An 18,867-nucleotide genomic window follows, 5' to 3' on the forward strand; every position below is an offset into this window, starting at 1 on the left:
CTCCCCCAGAACATTTTTAATTTGTTTGATGTGATTTCCTGTATTCTGGTGCATTTTGGAGATGGCCAATACTAAATTCAATCAGATTCATAGCCTACATCCTGATTTGTTGATATTGAGGCAATGATTCCATGCAATGGCTTGGGCTTCAGGGCCCCCTGACCCCTTGGGCCCCTGGGCCTGGGCCCGGTAAGCCCGTGCAGTAATCCATCCCTGGTAGCATGGGCCCCGGAGATGTGAGTTCAGTTTACTGTGTCAGCCCGCCATTCTCCTTGAGATCAGACCATCTCGGTTGGTTTAATTGATATTAATTAATTTGCTATTAATTTAGCTGTAAATGTCAGATAACTGTAACAGCAAATGAAAGACCTTGGTCTTGTAATTTGTTTTCTTTCTTTCACATCACATTCAAAGGATCATAAAGCATTACAGATGAAGGGTATCATTAGACATTTCACAGGACCATTTCAGTCCTTCTCATTCAACTCAGTTCTTTGTTTTGTATCTGCAACTTAACAATTCTTGTTTGCTGGACAGCATAGTGTCTGTTAGCTGCACATCTCAAAACTGGCAAGTAAAAAAGCATTACAAAATCCAATCAAATCATACCCCAATGCCAATTGTCTTTTATTTTATGGTACAGTTACATGTAAAGGGTGAAAAAGTAACTTATTCTTCATACCGTAACTTTGACTTTGTTCTCTCTCCTTTCGTTCCTGGTTCCTGGCGTTGAGAATGCTGTACCTACTATAAGTGTCGACAGGTGAGCTTATTTAAGCATTACTTATCACACACTAAAACTGAACATCTGATGCACATAATATATACATTCTTTCAGTCAAAGACAATATTTTCATCTGCACTAGTCAAAAGTCAGCTATTGTGATATGCTAATTCTCTTTTTGTGATGATGTTATCCTGCCAGCCATTTAAATTAGGGCAAGATGGAGATAAAGTAATCCACAGCTACTGTACACATAGATCCCAAAAGCTATGTTTGCCTTCCAATCCACAGCCTACCTGTTCTAGATCATTTGGATGCACAAAGCATTACGACCCTTTGTGGAGATGATGGATACACATATGTCAAGTGTGTGCTTTGCAGGCATAACAAGTCTTACTGTTAAAACATCTTCCCTATGAAGCACAGAACCTAACAATAGCAAAGTCAATGAAATCAAATAAAAACAGATATTAAATAATAAAGCATGGCATAAACACAGGTACATATTCAAATACCTTGAAAATCATCTCCACAATTCGGTATTACCCATGTGTGGATGGGGGCACATTTAGGCTCACTTTGACAGGGCCTGCATGGGAGCATTCCTCCATTTCAGTGCTAAAATATTCACCAGAGTCTGTCTTTTCTGTCTTTCTGTCTTTTTCTAGGCTGACGAGGAAAGGAGTGTGTGTTAAGCACAGCGGGTCTTGCCAGGCTGCCTCGCCATCTGTCTTCTGGTTGGACAACAATGACAAAGGCCTACAGTACTACAGACCTTTACCAGCAAATGACCCAGTATTCCTCATGGGGCTCAAGTCCTCTCATGTCTTCTAAAGTACTCTGCTTTTTGATAGATCTCTATAACTTCATTGTGCAAGTCTAGAGACATGCATGGTAAAGTGAAATAAAGTTATGCAGCATTCATATGTTTCCACTAATTAATGTCTGAAAAATAAGATCTGACACAATATTAAAGATGTAGCATTTAAAATGTCTACATTACACTCAATAATACTCTCTGACACTTAAACACAACTCATGGTTGTCCTCGTCAATGTTCTCTGAACAGACTTTATTGGCAGTGAGTGCATACAAATATGTTGCAAACACTGATGAAACAACATAACAAGTTGTAAAACATTCTATGAAGTTCATGAAAGGTGCGTTGACAGTTTGACCTCTGGCAACAAACATTGGAGAACCTATTCACAGCCATTGTAGTGTAAGAAACTATACTATTACTGTAGATATGGGCAGCAATAAAAATGTCACTATAAGAAACTACCATCATTTAACTTAACAGTGATACCAAGCTCATCCAGATGTGGCTTCATGAGAGATTCATAATGAGTTCAGAGATAGGACAGACTGGGTCAGCCCCTACAGTAGGTTGCTGAAGTTGTTTAGTGTAACATTGCCATGTATTGTTGGATTTGAATCAGTGTGCATTCCGGCCTGTTGTTAATTTTTAGTGTGTACCAATGTTCATTGCTGCCCTTACAGTACATGCAGCAGGCTGTGTGGCATGTTATTCCATAACTGTTAAGGGCTCTCTGGACTGCAGCCAAACACACACCCTACAGTTTTAGAGTCTGACACTTTTCTCTCCTCATAGGTTTAGACAGTATGTCACTCATGTGTTTAATGGGATAAAGCATATCAAGTTTATTAAAGCAACATGATGTAAGAATTGGAAGAATTTATCCCTTTTCATCAACTTCTATCAATCATCATCATCATCAAAATGTGTTTGAAGCTGTCATAAGGTAAAATCATTATGTATGGCTTATGTGTGACATTCTTATTGATATTCAGTACTGTACACTCTTAAGTGCCTTCTCTCAATGGAGCAGATCATCTCGGTGCACATCCTGTCACTGTCCTCCACTGCTGTCTGTGCAGTGCTCTGATTGGAGACACAAAGATAGCTCATTCATGATGTGACTATAGCCTTTGGTCTGATTTTTACAAAGTCCCAATCCTGCCTCTCTGTGATGGTCTGCAGCATGTGTAGAGATGGCAGCATAATGGTAATAATATGTGCAGATATCACACTCCACATCTCCAGGTTCAGCAAAACAGTGAGCAGGAGTAGCAGCTTGGATTCTGGTCTTCCTAAATTCTTCCACTATTTCAGCAATCAGAGTGTTTTTACTAAGAACAGGTCTTGCCCTACAGTAAAATTCAGTCTGCACTGGGGGCAGCTGTAGATGCCTTTACCATCCTCCTGATCCCAGGAACCCTTATTACATGCAAAACAATAGTTGTGTCCACACAGAGAACATCATTCAGTAGTGAAAGACTCCTGTCTTGGCTGAGAAATCCACCATGTCTTTTTCTGATCACACACAGGGAAAGATTAGACAGCAGTGTGAAATGTCACTTTTGCTTTCCTGTATTTTATCACAATAATGTATTTCTCTCTTGTCCCCTGCCCCTTTTCCACAGCCCTGTGTCTCTTGCTCTTGGATCTGGAAACATTTTGTGTTGACTGTGGACACTTACTTTTTCAATATTTGGACTTTTATCCTTTTATCAACCTTACTCCGAGTTTGGGATCTTTGCTTTGAGGGCAGTTAGGATATATACAGTATCTCAGTTGATATGCAGTGACTTTTGACACACTGATACGTTTTGCCTTTTCCCATATTGCAGATGATCCACAGTTTGACAACTCTGCATGAATGAGGATACTCTGAAATCTACTGCAGGAGTTTCCTACTGATTTGAAAGGACCCAAGCCTCTTCAGGAAATAGAGACAGAATCAACACAGTATTTGGCATGTCATGCCAAATATCTTGCAAAAGCAAAGACTTCATTCAAAACAATAAACTTTTCTAAAAACTGTTTTTATTTGTTTTTCACTAAACCTTTCCACACAAATAACAAATCTCGGTAACACTTTACTTGACGGGTGAGTTCATAGCACAGTCATAGCAGCTGTCATAAACTGCACATAAAGCATTCATGACTGTTTCATAAGACATGACTCAACATTCCTACCAAACCTTTCATGAATGTGGAAGACAGTACGACGACAACTTGTCAAAATAAAAGTCCAACAACCGCAAAGGTAAACTAGCCTACATTCAGCTGACCCATATTTGTGTAACCTGGATACCATTCATTTAATCTCTCCAGCCTTTGTAAATATTTCATGAATATCTTATGAAGTCTACATCGAATGTCACTTTACTATACAAGTTGTGAAGTATTTGTAAATCACTGAGTTTGACCCGTATTTGTGTAACCTGGAACGGTTGGACATTCCCAGTAGCAAAAGATGAGAAATCATCTGCAAAGGTTACATCATAAAACAAATACATTTTTAAGAAACAAAAATTATTTGCTTGACCATGTTCTGTCTTTTTGGCACTAGAGTAGCCCATTGACTCAAAAACGGCAATGCTGCTTTGCGATTGTTGGACTTTTATTTTGACAAGTTGTCGTCGTTCTGTCTTCCACATTCATGAAAGGTTTGGTATGAATGTTGAGTCATGTCTCATGAAACAGTCATGAATGTTTTATGTGCAGTTTATGACAGCTGCTATGAATGTGTTATGAACCCACCCATCAAGTAAAGTGTTACCCAAATCTCTTGTCACACGCCTGCACTGATGTGCTTGCAAAAAAACATATTATCTAGTCTTTGACACTTTCAGTTGTAGCATTTGTGTGTCTATGAACACAGATACAATGGGAAAACACAATTCATGTTGCTTTCACACAACATACAAAAATGATCTATAAATTAAACTCATGGTTGTTTCAATGTCAACTAAATGAGTCCACGTCTTCTGACTTTCTTCAACGTTCTTGTCCTCCTCCTCTTGCTCCTTCTTCCCTGGCTCCTCTTCATCATTCACCTCATCCTCCTAATCTTCCTCGTCCTAATCCTCCTCTTACTTCCTTTAAATCTCGCTCCATAGCTCGCTGCTACGTAAACTAACTCCCCACTCCACGCAAACTCCCACACATACCCTCTCTAAACTGCACATGAGGTATATCTCTGGATGATTAGGATATGACTGGACCTCATCTCTCTTTCCACCCTCCTGTTCCCCTCAGACAGATGGAGATGTCTTTGTGCTGTGTTTGGATCCAGTGTGAATCGACAGAAGTCTGAACAAACCGAGAAGAAGACAGAACAAAATGTTTCACATAAAGATTTCCGCTTGCAATTCTGGACATATCCAGAGACCATGTGTCCATGTGTATTCCAGTGTCTGTATTCAAAGGTGTGTAAAATCATACAAGTGCTGTGTGTGTGTGTGTGTGTGTGTGTTTTATATGATGTCTGTGTGGTGTGTTGATTATATAATGTGTGTGTGTGGTGTGTTGATTATATGATGTGTGTGTGGTGTGTCGATTACATTTTTAAGTTTTCTGGTGTCTTCATTCAAAACTTACCAAACTTTGTGATATTGTGTGTGTGTGTGTGTGTGTGTGTGTGTGTGTGTGTGTGTGTGTGTGTGTCTGTGTTCATTTGAGGACAGTATGATTGATGCTGAGTGTGCATTTGTGTGTCAGTTATTGTGTGTGTATTTGTATTTCAAAGTTTGTTCATGTGTATGTGTGTGGTGAAGGGTAGGTGAGCTGTGTGTGTGTGTGTGTGTGTGTGTGTGGCTCACACCAGACACACTGATGATCCATAATCTAGCCAAATCCCAGGGTAGAGTGTGTGAGTGAATGTGGTCTGGACCCTGTGCAGGAGGGTGATTGTGTCAGAGATGCTGTAGAAGGCCAGAGTTCCTGCCCTGTGGTCCACATACACTCCTATTCTGTTGCTGGCCACTAGAGGGAGATTAGTCTGCTTATGATCATACCAGAAAGAGAGCCTGTTCTCTGAGAGACACAGACTCCAGGACTGATCATTCCATCCAAACATACACTCATTACCACATCCTTTCCTGCTGATGTTTTTATATGAGGCTGCTATATAAACTAACTCTCCACTCCACTCAACCTCCCAGTAGCAGCGTCCAGAAACACCCTCTCTACACAACACCTGAGGTATAACAAATCTCTCTAGATGATCAGGATAGGACTGGTCCTCATTTTTATGTTCCACCCTCCTGTTCCCCTCAGACAGATGGAGATGTCTTTGTGCTGTGTTTGGATCCAGTGTGAATCGACAGGAGTCTGAACAAACCGAGAAGAAGACAGGACAAATAGTTTCACATAAAGAAGATTTCTGCTTGCAATTCTGGACATTTCTATGTGATATCTGCATGAATATGTATGTGAATGTGTACATGTGTACATGTTAGGGGTGTAAAGATTAACCGATACGTATCGGTATCCGTTTTTAACGTGTAAGATACGGCTACATCGATACGTGAAGCCCCGTATCGCAAAAAACTGAAATGAACCGGTCGTTATATCGATTTACTTGTTACGAATCGGTGCACAACCTTTTCTGCTCGCTCAGACTCTCATTTACGTTCCAAGCAGCGCGTTCATCCCACTTCCGGTTTTGAAACTATACGTAGCACGGAATTGTGGGTAATGCAGTTCGTTTTTGGTTACATTTATTGCCCAAAGTTGTCAAATGACCTCATTACCCATACATCTATTGCAATTTAAGCATGTGACAACTTGCATAGTCTGTAGAGTAGCCTTACCTTTGATGAAGGGATTTCCTTAATGTTAAATAATAATTTGGCCCTTGCTGCTAAAACGATGCATAATTTATTAGCCAATGATTTTGTTCATATTCACTCAGACTTGTGGCATTTTAGGTTTCTGCATTAGGTCTACTGTTGGAACAAAATAAGCCCAGAGAGTTCATTGATTTGTAGGCCTATTTTATTCTTGTAGGGTAGGCTAGGCCTATATGAGAAAAGGCCAAGAGTGTCTTAAGCACTGTTTTATTTTATTTTGGTATTGTCTTACCTCAACAAGGCTACAGCTCCATGAAAACAATCAGATATAACTCTATAAAATCGGTAAAGTCTATAAAAATGTATTTTTATGTTGTATTTGGCTGCTGTGTTTGACTGAAATGTAGACTATTCTTTTTTCATTTCAATACAGCATATGAAACAAACCTCAGATTAGATAATCATATTCACACATTTTGTTGCCTAATTGACAACCATGACCATGATAATTGATAATATAAAATGAATGTGCACCTTGAGCAAATTATAAAAAATCTTTCAGAATGCTTTCCATTCTTGAACTGCATCGAATTGCATCAAATCGCATCGCATCGAATCGTACTGAATCGTTTTTTTATAAACATGTATCTTTTCTTGTATCGAATCTCTTTTCTTGTATCGAATCGTGCCCATGTATCTAGATGCAAATCGTATCGTCTTTTCGTCTTTTACATGAGAGATTCACACCCCTAGTACATGTATTCCATTGTCTGTATTCAAAGGTGTGTAATTCCATACTAAGTGCTGTGTGTGTGTGTGTGTGTGTGTGTGAGTGTGAGTGAGAGAGAGTCAGTGTGTGTGTGTGTGTGTGTGTGTGTGTTTTGCGATTCCACAAATATTTGAATGAATAACTGTGTGTCTACATCTTTGTCTCAGTGTTTATAGACCAGACCAACTTACACTTTAAGAAGTCCTCTCTGGTTACTGGCTCATCAGACACTGAGAAAAAAAAAAAAATCAATATAACTAATCAAACTTAGTATAAAGAAGTGTATATAATACTGCATATAAATCCCTATTGCTGCTTAAATATTAAAAGCAAGCAACCTCCCACTGAAAAGTGAAGGACCATATCACCTCCATACTATCCCCCTCATTTGACCCGTTACAGTTTGCCTACCGCCGGAACAACTCCACAGAGGATGCCATCTCCTCTACACTCCATCTGAGCCTGGAGCATTTGGATGGGAAAAACATGTATGTACGTATTTGTGGACTTCAGTTCTGCATTTAATACACTCATTCCACAGCATCTGATCAACAAACTGGGCACTCTTGGTTTAGGCACTCCCCTGTGTAACTGGCTTTTTGACTTCCTCACAGACAGACCCCAGTCTGTGCGGGTTGGAAATCTCCAGTGCCATCTCTCTGAGCACCAGCTCCCCCCAGGGCTGCATCCTGAGCCCACTACTGTTTACCCTCATGACACATGACTGCTGCGCCAAATCAAGGACAAATCACATCATGAAGAATGCAGACGACAGACAAATCACATCATGAAGAATGCAGACAACAGTGGTGGGCCTCATTCGAGACAGAGAGGAACTGGCCTACAGGGAGGAGGTAAGGCAGTTGGTGAAATAGTGCAACACTAACAACTTGGACCTGAACGTCGAGAAGAGAAAAGAGATAATCATCGACTTCAGAGGGAACCGGCCCAGTCTCACACACCTCCTCACCAACAACACTGAGGTAGAGGTGGTAAACAGCACCAAGTTCCTCGGGGTGCAGATAACGGACAACCTGACCTGGTCCCTCCACATCACAGCTCTTATGAGAGCTCAGCAGCAGCAGCACTTTGCCTAATTAATGAATCGCCACACTATTAGTGGTGACCGACTAGCCACGGCATGTATATCATTATGCACAGGAATGGGAGCAGGATTCAATCTTTTGTAATAGTTTCTCAGAGTGCTGGACCAAACATATAACTCAGTAACAGAAAAGGAGAAAGGTTCACACTTCACATACATTTGACTATTTTATGCTGTCTTTTCTCCTTTTTTAATGCGTATCAATATGACTAACCTGCTGCAGAGATCTTCATGAATTCCTGCTTGAAGACATCCTCCAGCTGCGCTTTAAGTGTGGAGACAGATTTCTTCATAGCCTCAAAAGAAAGGTTTTGGCTGACATAGATGCTGGATAAGTCTTTAGACTGAGGTTGAGGGATCACTGACTGAAACTTCTACAGAGAGAAAGAAAGAAGTATTGTAGGCCTATACACCATTACAAACTACTCATCTAAAATAAACTCCCCTACATAATATTGTTGGACAGATTTAATAAGCAAAATAATTTCATGCAGGTGTCCTTGGTCTGAGAATGTTGAGACGTCTGATCTAATGCATATGAGGTTGTATGAGGTTGCAGAGCTTTGGCACTGAATGCAAGAACATTCAACTCAAAACAGACACTTTAATTATGATGCATATATGTCAATGTAATATGTTCCAAAGAGGACTGTATGAATAAAACCTTCTCTGCCTGCTTTTTCCAATTGCACCTGCCAGTGCTAATGAAGGGGGTGGGGCATGGGCAATTAATCAATCTGGCACCAGTGGAGTGCTACTTAAGAGGGGCAGCAGCCAGTAGCAATGTAGGCTCCACTGGTGTAGCCCCTGTCTGTGCTACCGTCAGGTATGCTGTCTCCCCGTAGACGTTTGTGGTTTTCTAGTATGTATATTGTGGTGTTTTCATTGTTTATCTTCTTCTGTGTTCTGTTCTTTTAGGCAGCACAGTCATGCTGGTGGGGTAACATGGGCCGGGTCATGCTGCTGTCTTGGTTTTGCTTTGGTTATTCGTTATGTTTGGTTTTTGTTTTGCTTGTCTTATCCTTTTGTTTGTGTAAGTGTTAGGTTTATTTAGTAGGGAGGTGGCTCTGAGGGGGGGGCTAGTCTAAGCACACTTAACACACTTGTGGTGTTTCTGGTGTATTGCTTATAGCTTTGCTGTGTGCCTTTGCTGTGTAACAGGTGAACCTTTTAAGATGCTTGCATGATATTTGTGTGGACTTCCATAGTTGCCACCCTAAGATCTCCACTTTCCAACCTTTGTGTATTAATAAATCTTTTGTTTTCCTGGATTCATGTCTCCCCTGTGTAATTTCGAACCTGCAAGAGCTAGCTGTCTCGGTTTAGAGGTACGATCTTTTAAAGATTCCCTGATGCATTAGGCCTCAGGGTGGCATAGTAAGGCTACTGTGATTGGCCCCTTGGCCCTTCCTATGTATCACCCTGTTACACTAACAATCCATCTACAGTTACCTGGAGGAAATGGATGTGGTCCTCTGTGTATGAAAGCTGCTCCAGGTCAGCATCTCTCCTCTTCAGCTCAGCAATCTGCTGCTCCAGTTGCATCACGAGTCCTTCAGTCCGACTCACCTCAGCCTTCTCCTGAGCTCTGATCAGCTCTTTCACCTCAGAGCGCCTTCTCTCAATGGAGCGGATCATCTCAGTAAAGGTCCTCTCACTGTCCTCCACTGCTGTCTGTGCAGAGCTCTGACAGGAGACACACAAGGACGAGGGGGACAGGAGACACAGAGGTTGGTGAAGCAGCAAAGTAGCTCACAGTGTCCTTAGCTTGTTTTTGATAAGGTAACCATGGCAAAGTCCTGCATTCTGTAACTGTCTGTTACGACCCGGCTCTAAGCCGCAACATAGAGTCCGGACAACAGGGATAACTTTAACCAATAAAGTATTTATTTAAAAGTAACAAAAAGCAATAAATAACCATGACCAAAAGATGTCTAGAGGAAAGTAAAAGCATGTATGCAAGTGTGTTCATGTGGGTGTGTGTATGTCAGTCAGTATGATCCAAGATAGAAAGAACGGAGTTCTTTCGCCTTGGCCACACAGCTGAGCTATTCACACTCTGTGACATAACAACAAAAAGACATTGCTCATGTGAACAAAAAACATGGCAGACATTCATTTTTTTTGTCAGCAGAAAGTGAATTCTGAAAGGTTTCAGCACTAACCTCTGTTCAGATTAAGTTTTAGATTGAAAAATTGTGTTTTATTTTCATAATCTTGGTTCAGTGAACGCATACAACTGTCAGTTTGTTAGTTGCTTATAGTTGCTTATGTTAGTTTGTTAGTTAGTAAAGCAGCGGGGCCTGACAGACTGTGTCCAAGGCTACTCAAGGCCTGTGCTGCACTGTGCTGCTGAACTGGAGGAGCCACTGAAGCACATCTTCAATTTGAGCCTACGCCTTGGACAAGTCATCATGTCTTACCCCTGTTCCTAAGAAGCCACACCCTAGTGAGCTTAATGACTACAGACCTGTCGCTCTTACATCACATGTGATGAAGACAATGGAGCGATTGGTCTTAGGTATGCTCAGACCCCAGGTACGCCATGCACTAGACCCGTTACAGTTTGCATACCAGGAGAAAGTGGGCGTGGACGATGCCATCACTTATCTTTTACACAGGACACATTCTCACCTACACCAGGGGAAAGGTGCTGTGAGAATCATGTTCTTTGATTTCTCATGTGCTTTTAACACCATCCATCCTCTCAGACTGGGAGACAAGCTCTTGCAGATGGGTGTGGACGCTCACCTGGTAACCTGGATTACAGATTACCTGACCGAGCGACCACAGTTCGTCAGACTGAAGAACTGTCTCTCTGACACTGTGATCTGCAGCACCGGAGCGCCACAGGGAACTGTGCTCTTTCCAGTCCTGTTCACCCTGTACACATCTGACTTCTGCTACAACACCATTCCATTCCATGAGTCATGCCACATGCAGAAGTTTTCTGATGATACTGCAATTGTGGGGTGTATCAGGAACGGGCAGGAGGAGGAGTACAGGAGCCTGGTGGAGAACTTTGTGCAATGGTGCAAACTCCATCTTCAACTTAACACTTCAAAGACCAAGGAGATGGTGGTGGATTTCCGCAGGTCTAAGCCCACTCTGTTACCAGTCCACATTGATGGGGTCAATGTGAAGGTGGTTAGCACCTACAAGTATCTGTGTCTCCACCTGGACAATAAACTGGACTGGTCAGCCAACACTGATGCACTCTACAAGAAAGGGCAGAGCAGGCTGTACTTCCTGAGGAGGCTGCGGTCCTTCAATGTGTGCAGAAAGCTCCTCAGGATGTTCTGTTGTTGCCAGCGTCCTCTTCTATGCAGTAGTATGTTGGGGAGGAAGCACAAGGAAGAAGGATGCGGGGCGAATTGACAGGCTGGTAAGGAAAGCTGGCTCTGTAGTGGGAGCTGAACTGGAGTGCATCACTTCACTATCTGACAAAAGGACCCTGAACAAACTGATCAACATCTTGGACTATGAGTGTCACCCACTCCACAGCACTATTGTTAAGCAGAAGAGCCTGATCAGCTGGAGACTTCGCTCACTGCCTTGCACAACTGACAGACTGAGAAATTAATTTGTCCCCAGGGCCATTGAACTGTTCAATGCCTCACTTAAGGGAAGAGGAGAGAGACTTCTCTGCATAGTCTGTCTGCCTCTTCACCCCCCTCCATGTTTGGATACTGTCTGTCCACTAGCCACTTTTACCACTGTCTTTATGCCTCAATGTTTGCGTGCTATTTTAGCACATTAGCGCACATGCATAACCCCCCTCCATGCCACAGCCGAACTGTGGCCACACTTGTACATTTTCTTTAAATAGTTAAATATATAGATATATAGACTATACTTTACTTTATTTCTGCATTGTTGCACTGTTGGACTTACTCATTTGCACTATCATCATGACCACTACCACCATTGCACTACCACCATGACACTCATTCACACAGAGCACCTTAGAGCACCTTACCATACCTTACTATGCACAGAGAATCACAGGCTCAGTCCCTGCCTTAGTCATTGCAAGCGCCTCTGATTGATTAATCACCACTATGTGGATACTGTTTTTAGAATTGATTTAGATTAAGTGTTAGTTAGTATAATTTGTATTTTAGTATATTTAGCATATTCCTTATCTTCTACTGTCTTTATTGCTTAGTTGTGTTTTTATATTATATACTTTAATTACTCTTTCTGCTGTTAAAGAATGTGTTTGTGTTGTCTGTATGCTGCTGAGACCTTGAATTTCCCTTGGGGATCAATAAAGTATCTATCTATCTATCTATCTTAACAGAAAATTTGTGAATATGATGCTCAGGCCTATAAACTATAAGTTTACCTGCAAACACTCTCTAGTTGTGGAAGAAGAGAGTGCAGTGGCCACAGACATGGTTTAGCACGTGGGAGACTGGGGTTCAATTCCTACATGATGCATTTTGGCAGAGTGACTGCACATGTGTACCAACGTCTCTGGAGAGAAGGCGCGCAATTTGAACAAGAAATCAGTCCTCAAATGGTAGTTTTGATTGCAATAATTAGCTACTTCATGCACCAGGGTGTAAATAGCATACATTACTATAAACACCAGGGTACGAATAGCATCCACTTCTAACTATACATTGATGGAAACAGCATACCTTATTCAGTGTCTATTACACAGCTGAGCTATTCACACCCTGTTATGTAACAACAAAAACATGTTGCTTTTTTATTATTATTACTGTACATTGTGTGATCAATATGCCAGAATAAATGCACAGGGGTGCAAATAGCATACACTGATATTTGTACCAGACGGGGTACTAATAGAACACATTGCTGTGTGCACCAGGGTACGAATAGCATACACTGCTAATTGTATCAGGGGTACAAATAGCCTTACCCTAGAAAGAAAGGTGCTAGTGGGAGAGCGATAACCCAAAGGTGCCTGCAACAGAATGTGGCAAAAAGAAAAGTGTCCCCCAAATCGAACAACCCCTTCAATACCCACACCTCATCACCAGGTGTGCGTGATTAGCCAATTAGACCAGCTAGGCCGGCACTGCTCGTACACTACTGTAGCCATGCCAGGTCTGAAGGGGGCACATGCTTTCTCTGGCTAGACTGTTAAGACCAAGTTTGCTAAAAAGGGAGGTCTGAAGCTAAAGCAAGTTTTGACATCGCTCTGCCTCTGTCCCAAACTATTTGATTATATGCTCAGAAGGAGACACAGCAGCACCACGTTTAATGCTAATGGTGAATGACTGATGAATCATTGTCAGCTAGTGAACATTCAGGCCGTGTGGACTGTGCAGAATTTAACATTTGCACTGCAGTTGACAGATATGTTCCTGTAACATCATCATGCTTAATTAGCACACCCAAGCAATGATAAAGCTGAAGATTAACACAAGACAAGTGACACGTCCAGTACCCACAACAGTCACCTTGAGAGTCTCCACAGTCTTCCTCAACTCCTGTAGCTTCTTCTCTCGTTCCTGGATAATCTTTTTGAAGCTTCCTTGAGTCTGCCCCAACAGCTTCTGTTAATTAAAAAACACAATTACAAAATCACATATTTATGGCAAAACATATTTAAAGAGGATATCTCACTGAAGCAATTAATCTCTAACATGCATAGACAGCCTGTGGCAATAGTCAGTGGTTGCAGAAAACACATTTGGTCAAAGTCTGCTTTGTTCTGAAGTTTATTATTTTGGGACTGAGGCAACTGTTAGGTAGGCCTGTATAAAGTTCTCGACTGAAACCAGTCAAACCTTATACATAACTTCATACACAGTGGAGAAAACTCTGAAGCTTTATTTAGAATACAAGTCTAACTACTCACCTGTTTGTCTGTCCTTTCTGCTGCAGCTGAGACCGTGTCATGGCCTTTATGGCTGTCCATCGTACACAGATAGCAGATACAACTTTGATCAGTGCGACAGAATATTTCAAAAACTTTCTTATGATGGGAGCAGATCCTCTCCTGTAGCTGGCCTGTGGCATCAATCACTGAGTGTTTTCTACCTGGGTTAAGGTCATTGTGAGCTTTGAAGTGAGTTTCACAGTAAGACAACAGACAATCCAGACAGGACTTCACCGCTTTGAGTTTTCTCCCAGTGCAGACATCACACTCCACATCTCCCGGTCCAGCGAAATAGTGAACAGGAGCAGCAGCTTGGATTCTGGTCTGCCGGAACTGTTCCACAACCTCAGCAAAAACATTATTTTTCTTTAAAACAGGTCTCGGAGTAAAAGTATGTCTGCATTGCGGGCAGCTGTAAACTCCTTTCTGATCTTCATGATCCCAGCAGTTCTTAATGCAGCCCGTGCAGTAATTGTGTCCACAGTTCAGAGTTACTGGATCCTTCAGTAAATCCAAACAAATTGGACACATAAAAAGGTCCTGGTTACTTAGACTCACTTCTGCCATTCTTAGTCCCTGACAAACACCTCACAAAGCTTTGGGGCAACACTATACAGGTAGTTTCACTTTTGTTTCTTCTCCGGTAGGTGCTTGCATGGGAATGACTTCCTGGTAGGGGTGTAACTTTCGAAAGCGACGTCTCGAATCAGTGTCGAGGCTTCGAAGCACAAGTGTTTCGAAACACTGCTTCGAAACGTGGTTCAAAGCCAGGTATCTCAGGCTGGTCAAATGAGGTTCGATCCCCGTTTGATTGGTTAGGTATTGTTTCAGGTCGTATCTGTTTATGTTAGCCTACTTCATCATTAACCACACAGTTTCAACTAAACTCTCAGAATGGACAAAAGCAAATTGCGACCTCGAGAGTTATTATAAGAAGAAAGTGATTTAGAGCAGTGTTTCCCAAAGTCTGGGTCGCGACCCACGGGTGGGTCGCAGGAGATTTTATTTGGGTCGCCAGCACAATTTATGTTGTGTTATAGGCCTAACTGATACCATTTGTCATTTGATACCAGGAAAGCTAACAGTTTTCTATTAGGATGTAGATTGTTAACTACCACAGTCACGGTTTTGACTGGCGCATGAAACTGGGGGACAAACGCATCGCAGAGGGGGTGCCAGCATGGATATCTACCTCTCAAAATGAAACCGTTCTATGGGGCGCCTGCCATGTACCTCGCAGTTGCAAACTGCAAGGGACATGAATCCGCCTATTTGCACGAACATTAATAGATACCAGTTCCTCAATTTAAGATTAAAATCTAGTGACCGTGCTGTCAACTAAAGCAGGCATCCATATAGACCGGACATAAGGCCATTCAATTTGCATACCGTTTCGATTGCATATGCAATCTTTAAAGTTAATAGCAACCTCCTCACATTCTTATTTCTGATTTAAAATGCACAACAGTGCATTATATTAGTCTACAATTTAAATGGGCATTTTAAACACTATTCCTCTCGTTTTCTACCTCGCTAAAATCCAAAGAAAAGGCGCATACTTCCGGCTATTGCGCAAACGCCTCTTGTTCTGATATAACGACTATACAATATAATATAATACAACAATACAATAAACGACTTATTTTATAAGTAAATAAACAGCAAAACGAGTTATTAGTAAATAAACAGCAAAACGAGTTATTTGCTGTTTACATTGGAATTGACGTCCACAGTGTTATGGACCCATTTGTCTGCAACGCAACGTAGCCTATAACATTTTTTTTTTAGAAATACAGGAACAGCTTACTATGCTGACGAATGACGACTGCGCAACATGCGAGAATTTCCCCTACTCTCGGATGCGCATTAAAACGTATCTTTTCAGTAGTCATTTCCAACTTTTCACGCTGATGGTGCTCAAAATGCAACACAACCGTGTTCAAAGCAGGGATCCTAAAGCAATGTACTGTATGGTTGGGGGAGGCATAGAAAAGTTGGAGAACCTGTGGCCCTAAAACAATATTGGTGGTTGCAGGGTAGATTTGAAGTGAAATGGGTCGCGATGGTCTGTCATTTTTAAAAAGTGGGTCGCCAGAAAAAAATTAGATTAAATTTTAAAATTCTGATTTAGAGAACGGGTCAGCAATAAGATTCTCTTTATTGTCACTTCATGTGGTCTCCTATCCAGTAATGACCAAGGGCATGACTGCTTAGCTTTTGAGTAAGACTATATGAACACAGGTAACAAAGCGAGCCACGGACTTTAAAGATTACCTCTCCAATACGAAGCATTTGACAGATTTGTTTCACCCTAAACAGCTCTGATGTGTCGGAATTGTTTCGAAGCTGCGGAACAATTCGGCACAATTGCTTCGAACGTGTCAGTGTTTCATAAAGCCTCGCTTTGCCCATCCCTACTTCCTGGGCTGTGTGCATAACAGCTTTTGTCACTGAAAAAGAATAACATTACATATACAGGTGCTGGTCATATAATTAGAATATCATCAAAAGTTGAGTTATGTCATTCAAAAAGTGAAACTTTTTATTTTTCTTTCCACACTGATATATTTCAAGTGTTTATTTCTTTTAATTATGATGATTATAATAACTGACTAATGAAAACCCCAAATTCAGTATCTCAGAATATTGTGAAAAGGTTCAATATTGAAGACACCTGGTGCCACACTAATCTAATTAACTCAAAACACCTGCAAAGGCCTTTAAATGGTCTCAGTCTACTGTAGTTCTGTAGACAATAACAGAATCATTTCCTAACTTTCCATTTCAAAAAGCATGTCTACTGTTCTCAAATATCGGCTATCATTTGACACTATTTGGTTGATATATTTAGTAGGCCTAGTAGCCTATAAAACAATTTGTGTTAGCACTGCTCTGTCGTTAATGTTGCATTTTGAAACTGTGTGAAAAACATTGAAGAAAAATAGCTAACCAAGCATCCAAACATTTATGTTATGTTTACTTACTTGCTTTTTCCTGTTAAAAGACTTTCCCAGCTTTCCCTTTTCTTTTTTTCATTGCTCTCTAGCTTGGTCCTCTGCTTTGGCCATGCACCTGTGTGTTTCCTTTTCTCTGTTATGTAACCTTTATGTACCTTGTCTGTTTGTTTATACCTTTATAAAACTGTAAAGCGTCTTTGAGTGTCTAGAAAAGAACTATACAAAAATAAGTCTTAAGCCTCAAACGCATGTAGCAAATGTAGGCTTACTGTTGGACAAATACTCAGATAAATAAATAAATGTGTTCAAATTATATATAGCTATTATTTATTTTAATCATAGCCAATTCAAACATGGGAGGAAATATAAACTTCCAGACATTAAAGGACACACTCCATTCTCACGTCTCCTCTATCTCCATAGCCTACATCTGTCTGTGTCTTTGTTAGGACCTCTATCAGAGTGGTAGAGATCCACACCATTGCTTAAAAATGTCACAGGGCCACATCAAGTTTTTGTTCCTCATTCAGACTGTATCCATCCATCTAAATATGTGGCAGTAGCCTACAGGTCAATCTCAACTTGTAGACATTTGTGTTTAATAAAAATCCAGCTACGGTTACTGTGTGTCAGCTAGTTTTCCTGACACACACAACAGCATGGAGTGGTCAGTGAACGTCTGCTGTCCCTACCAGGGTGAGCTGCTCCCCAGAGCGCTGCCTCCCCTGATCATCACTGAGTTCCTGCTGGGCGTCCTGGGCAACGGCCTGGCCCTCTGGGTCTTCTGCTGGCACATGAGGCCCTGGAAGAGCAGCACCGTCCTCCTCTTCAACCTGGCCCTGGCCGACTTCCTCCTCAACGCCGTTTCGTGCCAGCTACTACCTCTACGGACTGGACTGGAGGTTTAGTGATGCCTTCTGTCACATCTTCTGCCAGAATGTTCTACTGTTTAACATACTGTACATGGTTTACTGAAATACAGTATATGTAGACCTAACATCTGATATGTATCTCATAAAAGAGGGGCATGAAAAATAAATAAAATCATTGTGGAGATGCAAGACACTTGTATGTGTTGTGATGAAATGTGCTAGCTGGGCTAGAGATGTGTTAATGGTTTCAGTCTGTCAATGTCCTTAAGATCGTAGACTCTCAGAACCAGCTACCAGATCCCTACATGTTTATGGTGTGGTACATGTGAGGTGATGTGGATGAGTACAGATGATTGAGTGTCTGTCCAAAACCCAGGGTAGGAAGAGTGTGCAATTCTAAACAATCAGATATTCAGCACCCATAGCCAGAATTCAATAGTTTCCATTTCATAATAACCATATTGTTTGTAACATGGGGTGCAGATAAGGCTGTTGCTCTTTTAAACTGTTCTTTTTCCATTCATCAAAAATAGTGGCACTCTGGCAAAAACAAAAACTTACCTGGCAGGGGTGATACAATGATCAAGAAGGTTGTTTGCTCAGGGCGAGGCTCGGCCACTGTACAGCCGGTCATGCTGACCCCTGCGAATTCCTCAAATGTGGGAATCTCGACTGCACAATTTCTGATAGTGGGGGACTGTGTTCACACTCTCCCCTGATTTTTTGGGGGGCAGCCCTGGCCTACTGGTTAGCGATTCGGACTTGTAACCAGAGGGTTGCCGGTTTGAACCCCGACCAGTAGGAAGTGGCTGAAGTGCCCTTGAGCAAGGAACCTAACCCCTCACTGCTCCCCGAGTGCCGCTGTTGTAGCAGGCAGCTCACTGTGTGGGAATTAGTGTGTACAGTACTTCACCTCACTGTCTGTTCACTGTGTGCTGTGTGTGTTTCACTAATTCACAGATTGGGATAAATAAAAAGA

The 18,867-nt window shown here is 41.6% G+C and overlaps 1 protein-coding gene, 1 long non-coding RNA gene and 1 other non-coding gene across 6 annotated transcripts; 2 read left to right on the top strand and 1 right to left on the bottom strand.

Annotated features, from left to right (window-relative positions):
• Window positions 1-117: 117 nt before the first annotated feature.
• LOC125294201 lies at window positions 118-3,572 on the top strand. 2 transcript variants are annotated; one of them, XR_007193506.1, is made up of 4 exons: window positions 118-763; window positions 1,016-1,114; window positions 1,393-2,490; window positions 3,380-3,572. It is a non-coding gene; the product is annotated as an uncharacterized LOC125294201 (long non-coding RNA). The 2 variants fall into 2 exon arrangements; XR_007193505.1 differs by having other exon boundaries at window positions 1,393-3,572.
• Window positions 3,573-4,270: 698 nt separating this feature from the next.
• On the bottom strand, window positions 4,271-14,727 carry LOC125294199 (E3 ubiquitin-protein ligase TRIM47-like). 3 transcript variants are annotated; one of them, XM_048242648.1, is made up of 6 exons: window positions 14,039-14,705; window positions 13,638-13,733; window positions 9,655-9,888; window positions 8,417-8,576; window positions 7,289-7,327; window positions 4,271-5,867 (listed from the first exon to the last, which is right to left on the bottom strand). In XM_048242648.1, exons 1-6 carry the CDS (start codon window positions 14,624-14,626, stop codon window positions 5,353-5,355), a joined length of 1,632 nt encoding a protein of 543 aa, XP_048098605.1. In that variant the 5' UTR covers window positions 14,627-14,705; the 3' UTR covers window positions 4,271-5,352. The 3 variants fall into 3 exon arrangements, 2 of the variants coding, with proteins under 2 accessions (XP_048098605.1, XP_048098606.1); XR_007193504.1 differs by having other exon boundaries at window positions 5,809-5,867; window positions 7,289-8,190; window positions 14,039-14,727; XM_048242649.1 differs by lacking the exon at window positions 8,417-8,576 and having other exon boundaries at window positions 5,779-5,867; window positions 14,039-14,708.
• Window positions 14,728-18,441: 3,714 nt separating this feature from the next.
• LOC125295365 lies at window positions 18,442-18,606 on the top strand. The gene has a single exon (XR_007193657.1). It is a non-coding gene; the product is annotated as a U1 spliceosomal RNA (small nuclear RNA).
• Window positions 18,607-18,867: the final 261 nt, after the last annotated feature.

Source organism: Alosa alosa, chromosome 5 (genome assembly GCF_017589495.1).
Source record: "Alosa alosa isolate M-15738 ecotype Scorff River chromosome 5, AALO_Geno_1.1, whole genome shotgun sequence".
Taxonomy (NCBI): Eukaryota; Metazoa; Chordata; class Actinopteri; order Clupeiformes; family Clupeidae; genus Alosa; species Alosa alosa.

Excerpts from the sequence above, each read along its gene's own strand:
- LOC125294199 (XM_048242648.1), bottom strand. The coding sequence starts at position 14,626 with ATGGCAGAAGTGAGTCTAAGTAACCAGGACCTTTTTATGTGTCCAATT. Across the intron at positions 7,328-8,416 it reads CATGAAGATCTCTGCAGCAG|TGTCTGATGAGCCAGTAACC; the intron begins GTTAGTCATATT and ends TTTTTTTCTCAG. Across the intron at positions 5,868-7,288 it reads CAGAGAGGACTTCTTAAAGT|ACTCCTGTCGATTCACACTG; the intron begins GTAAGTTGGTCT and ends CGGTTTGTTCAG.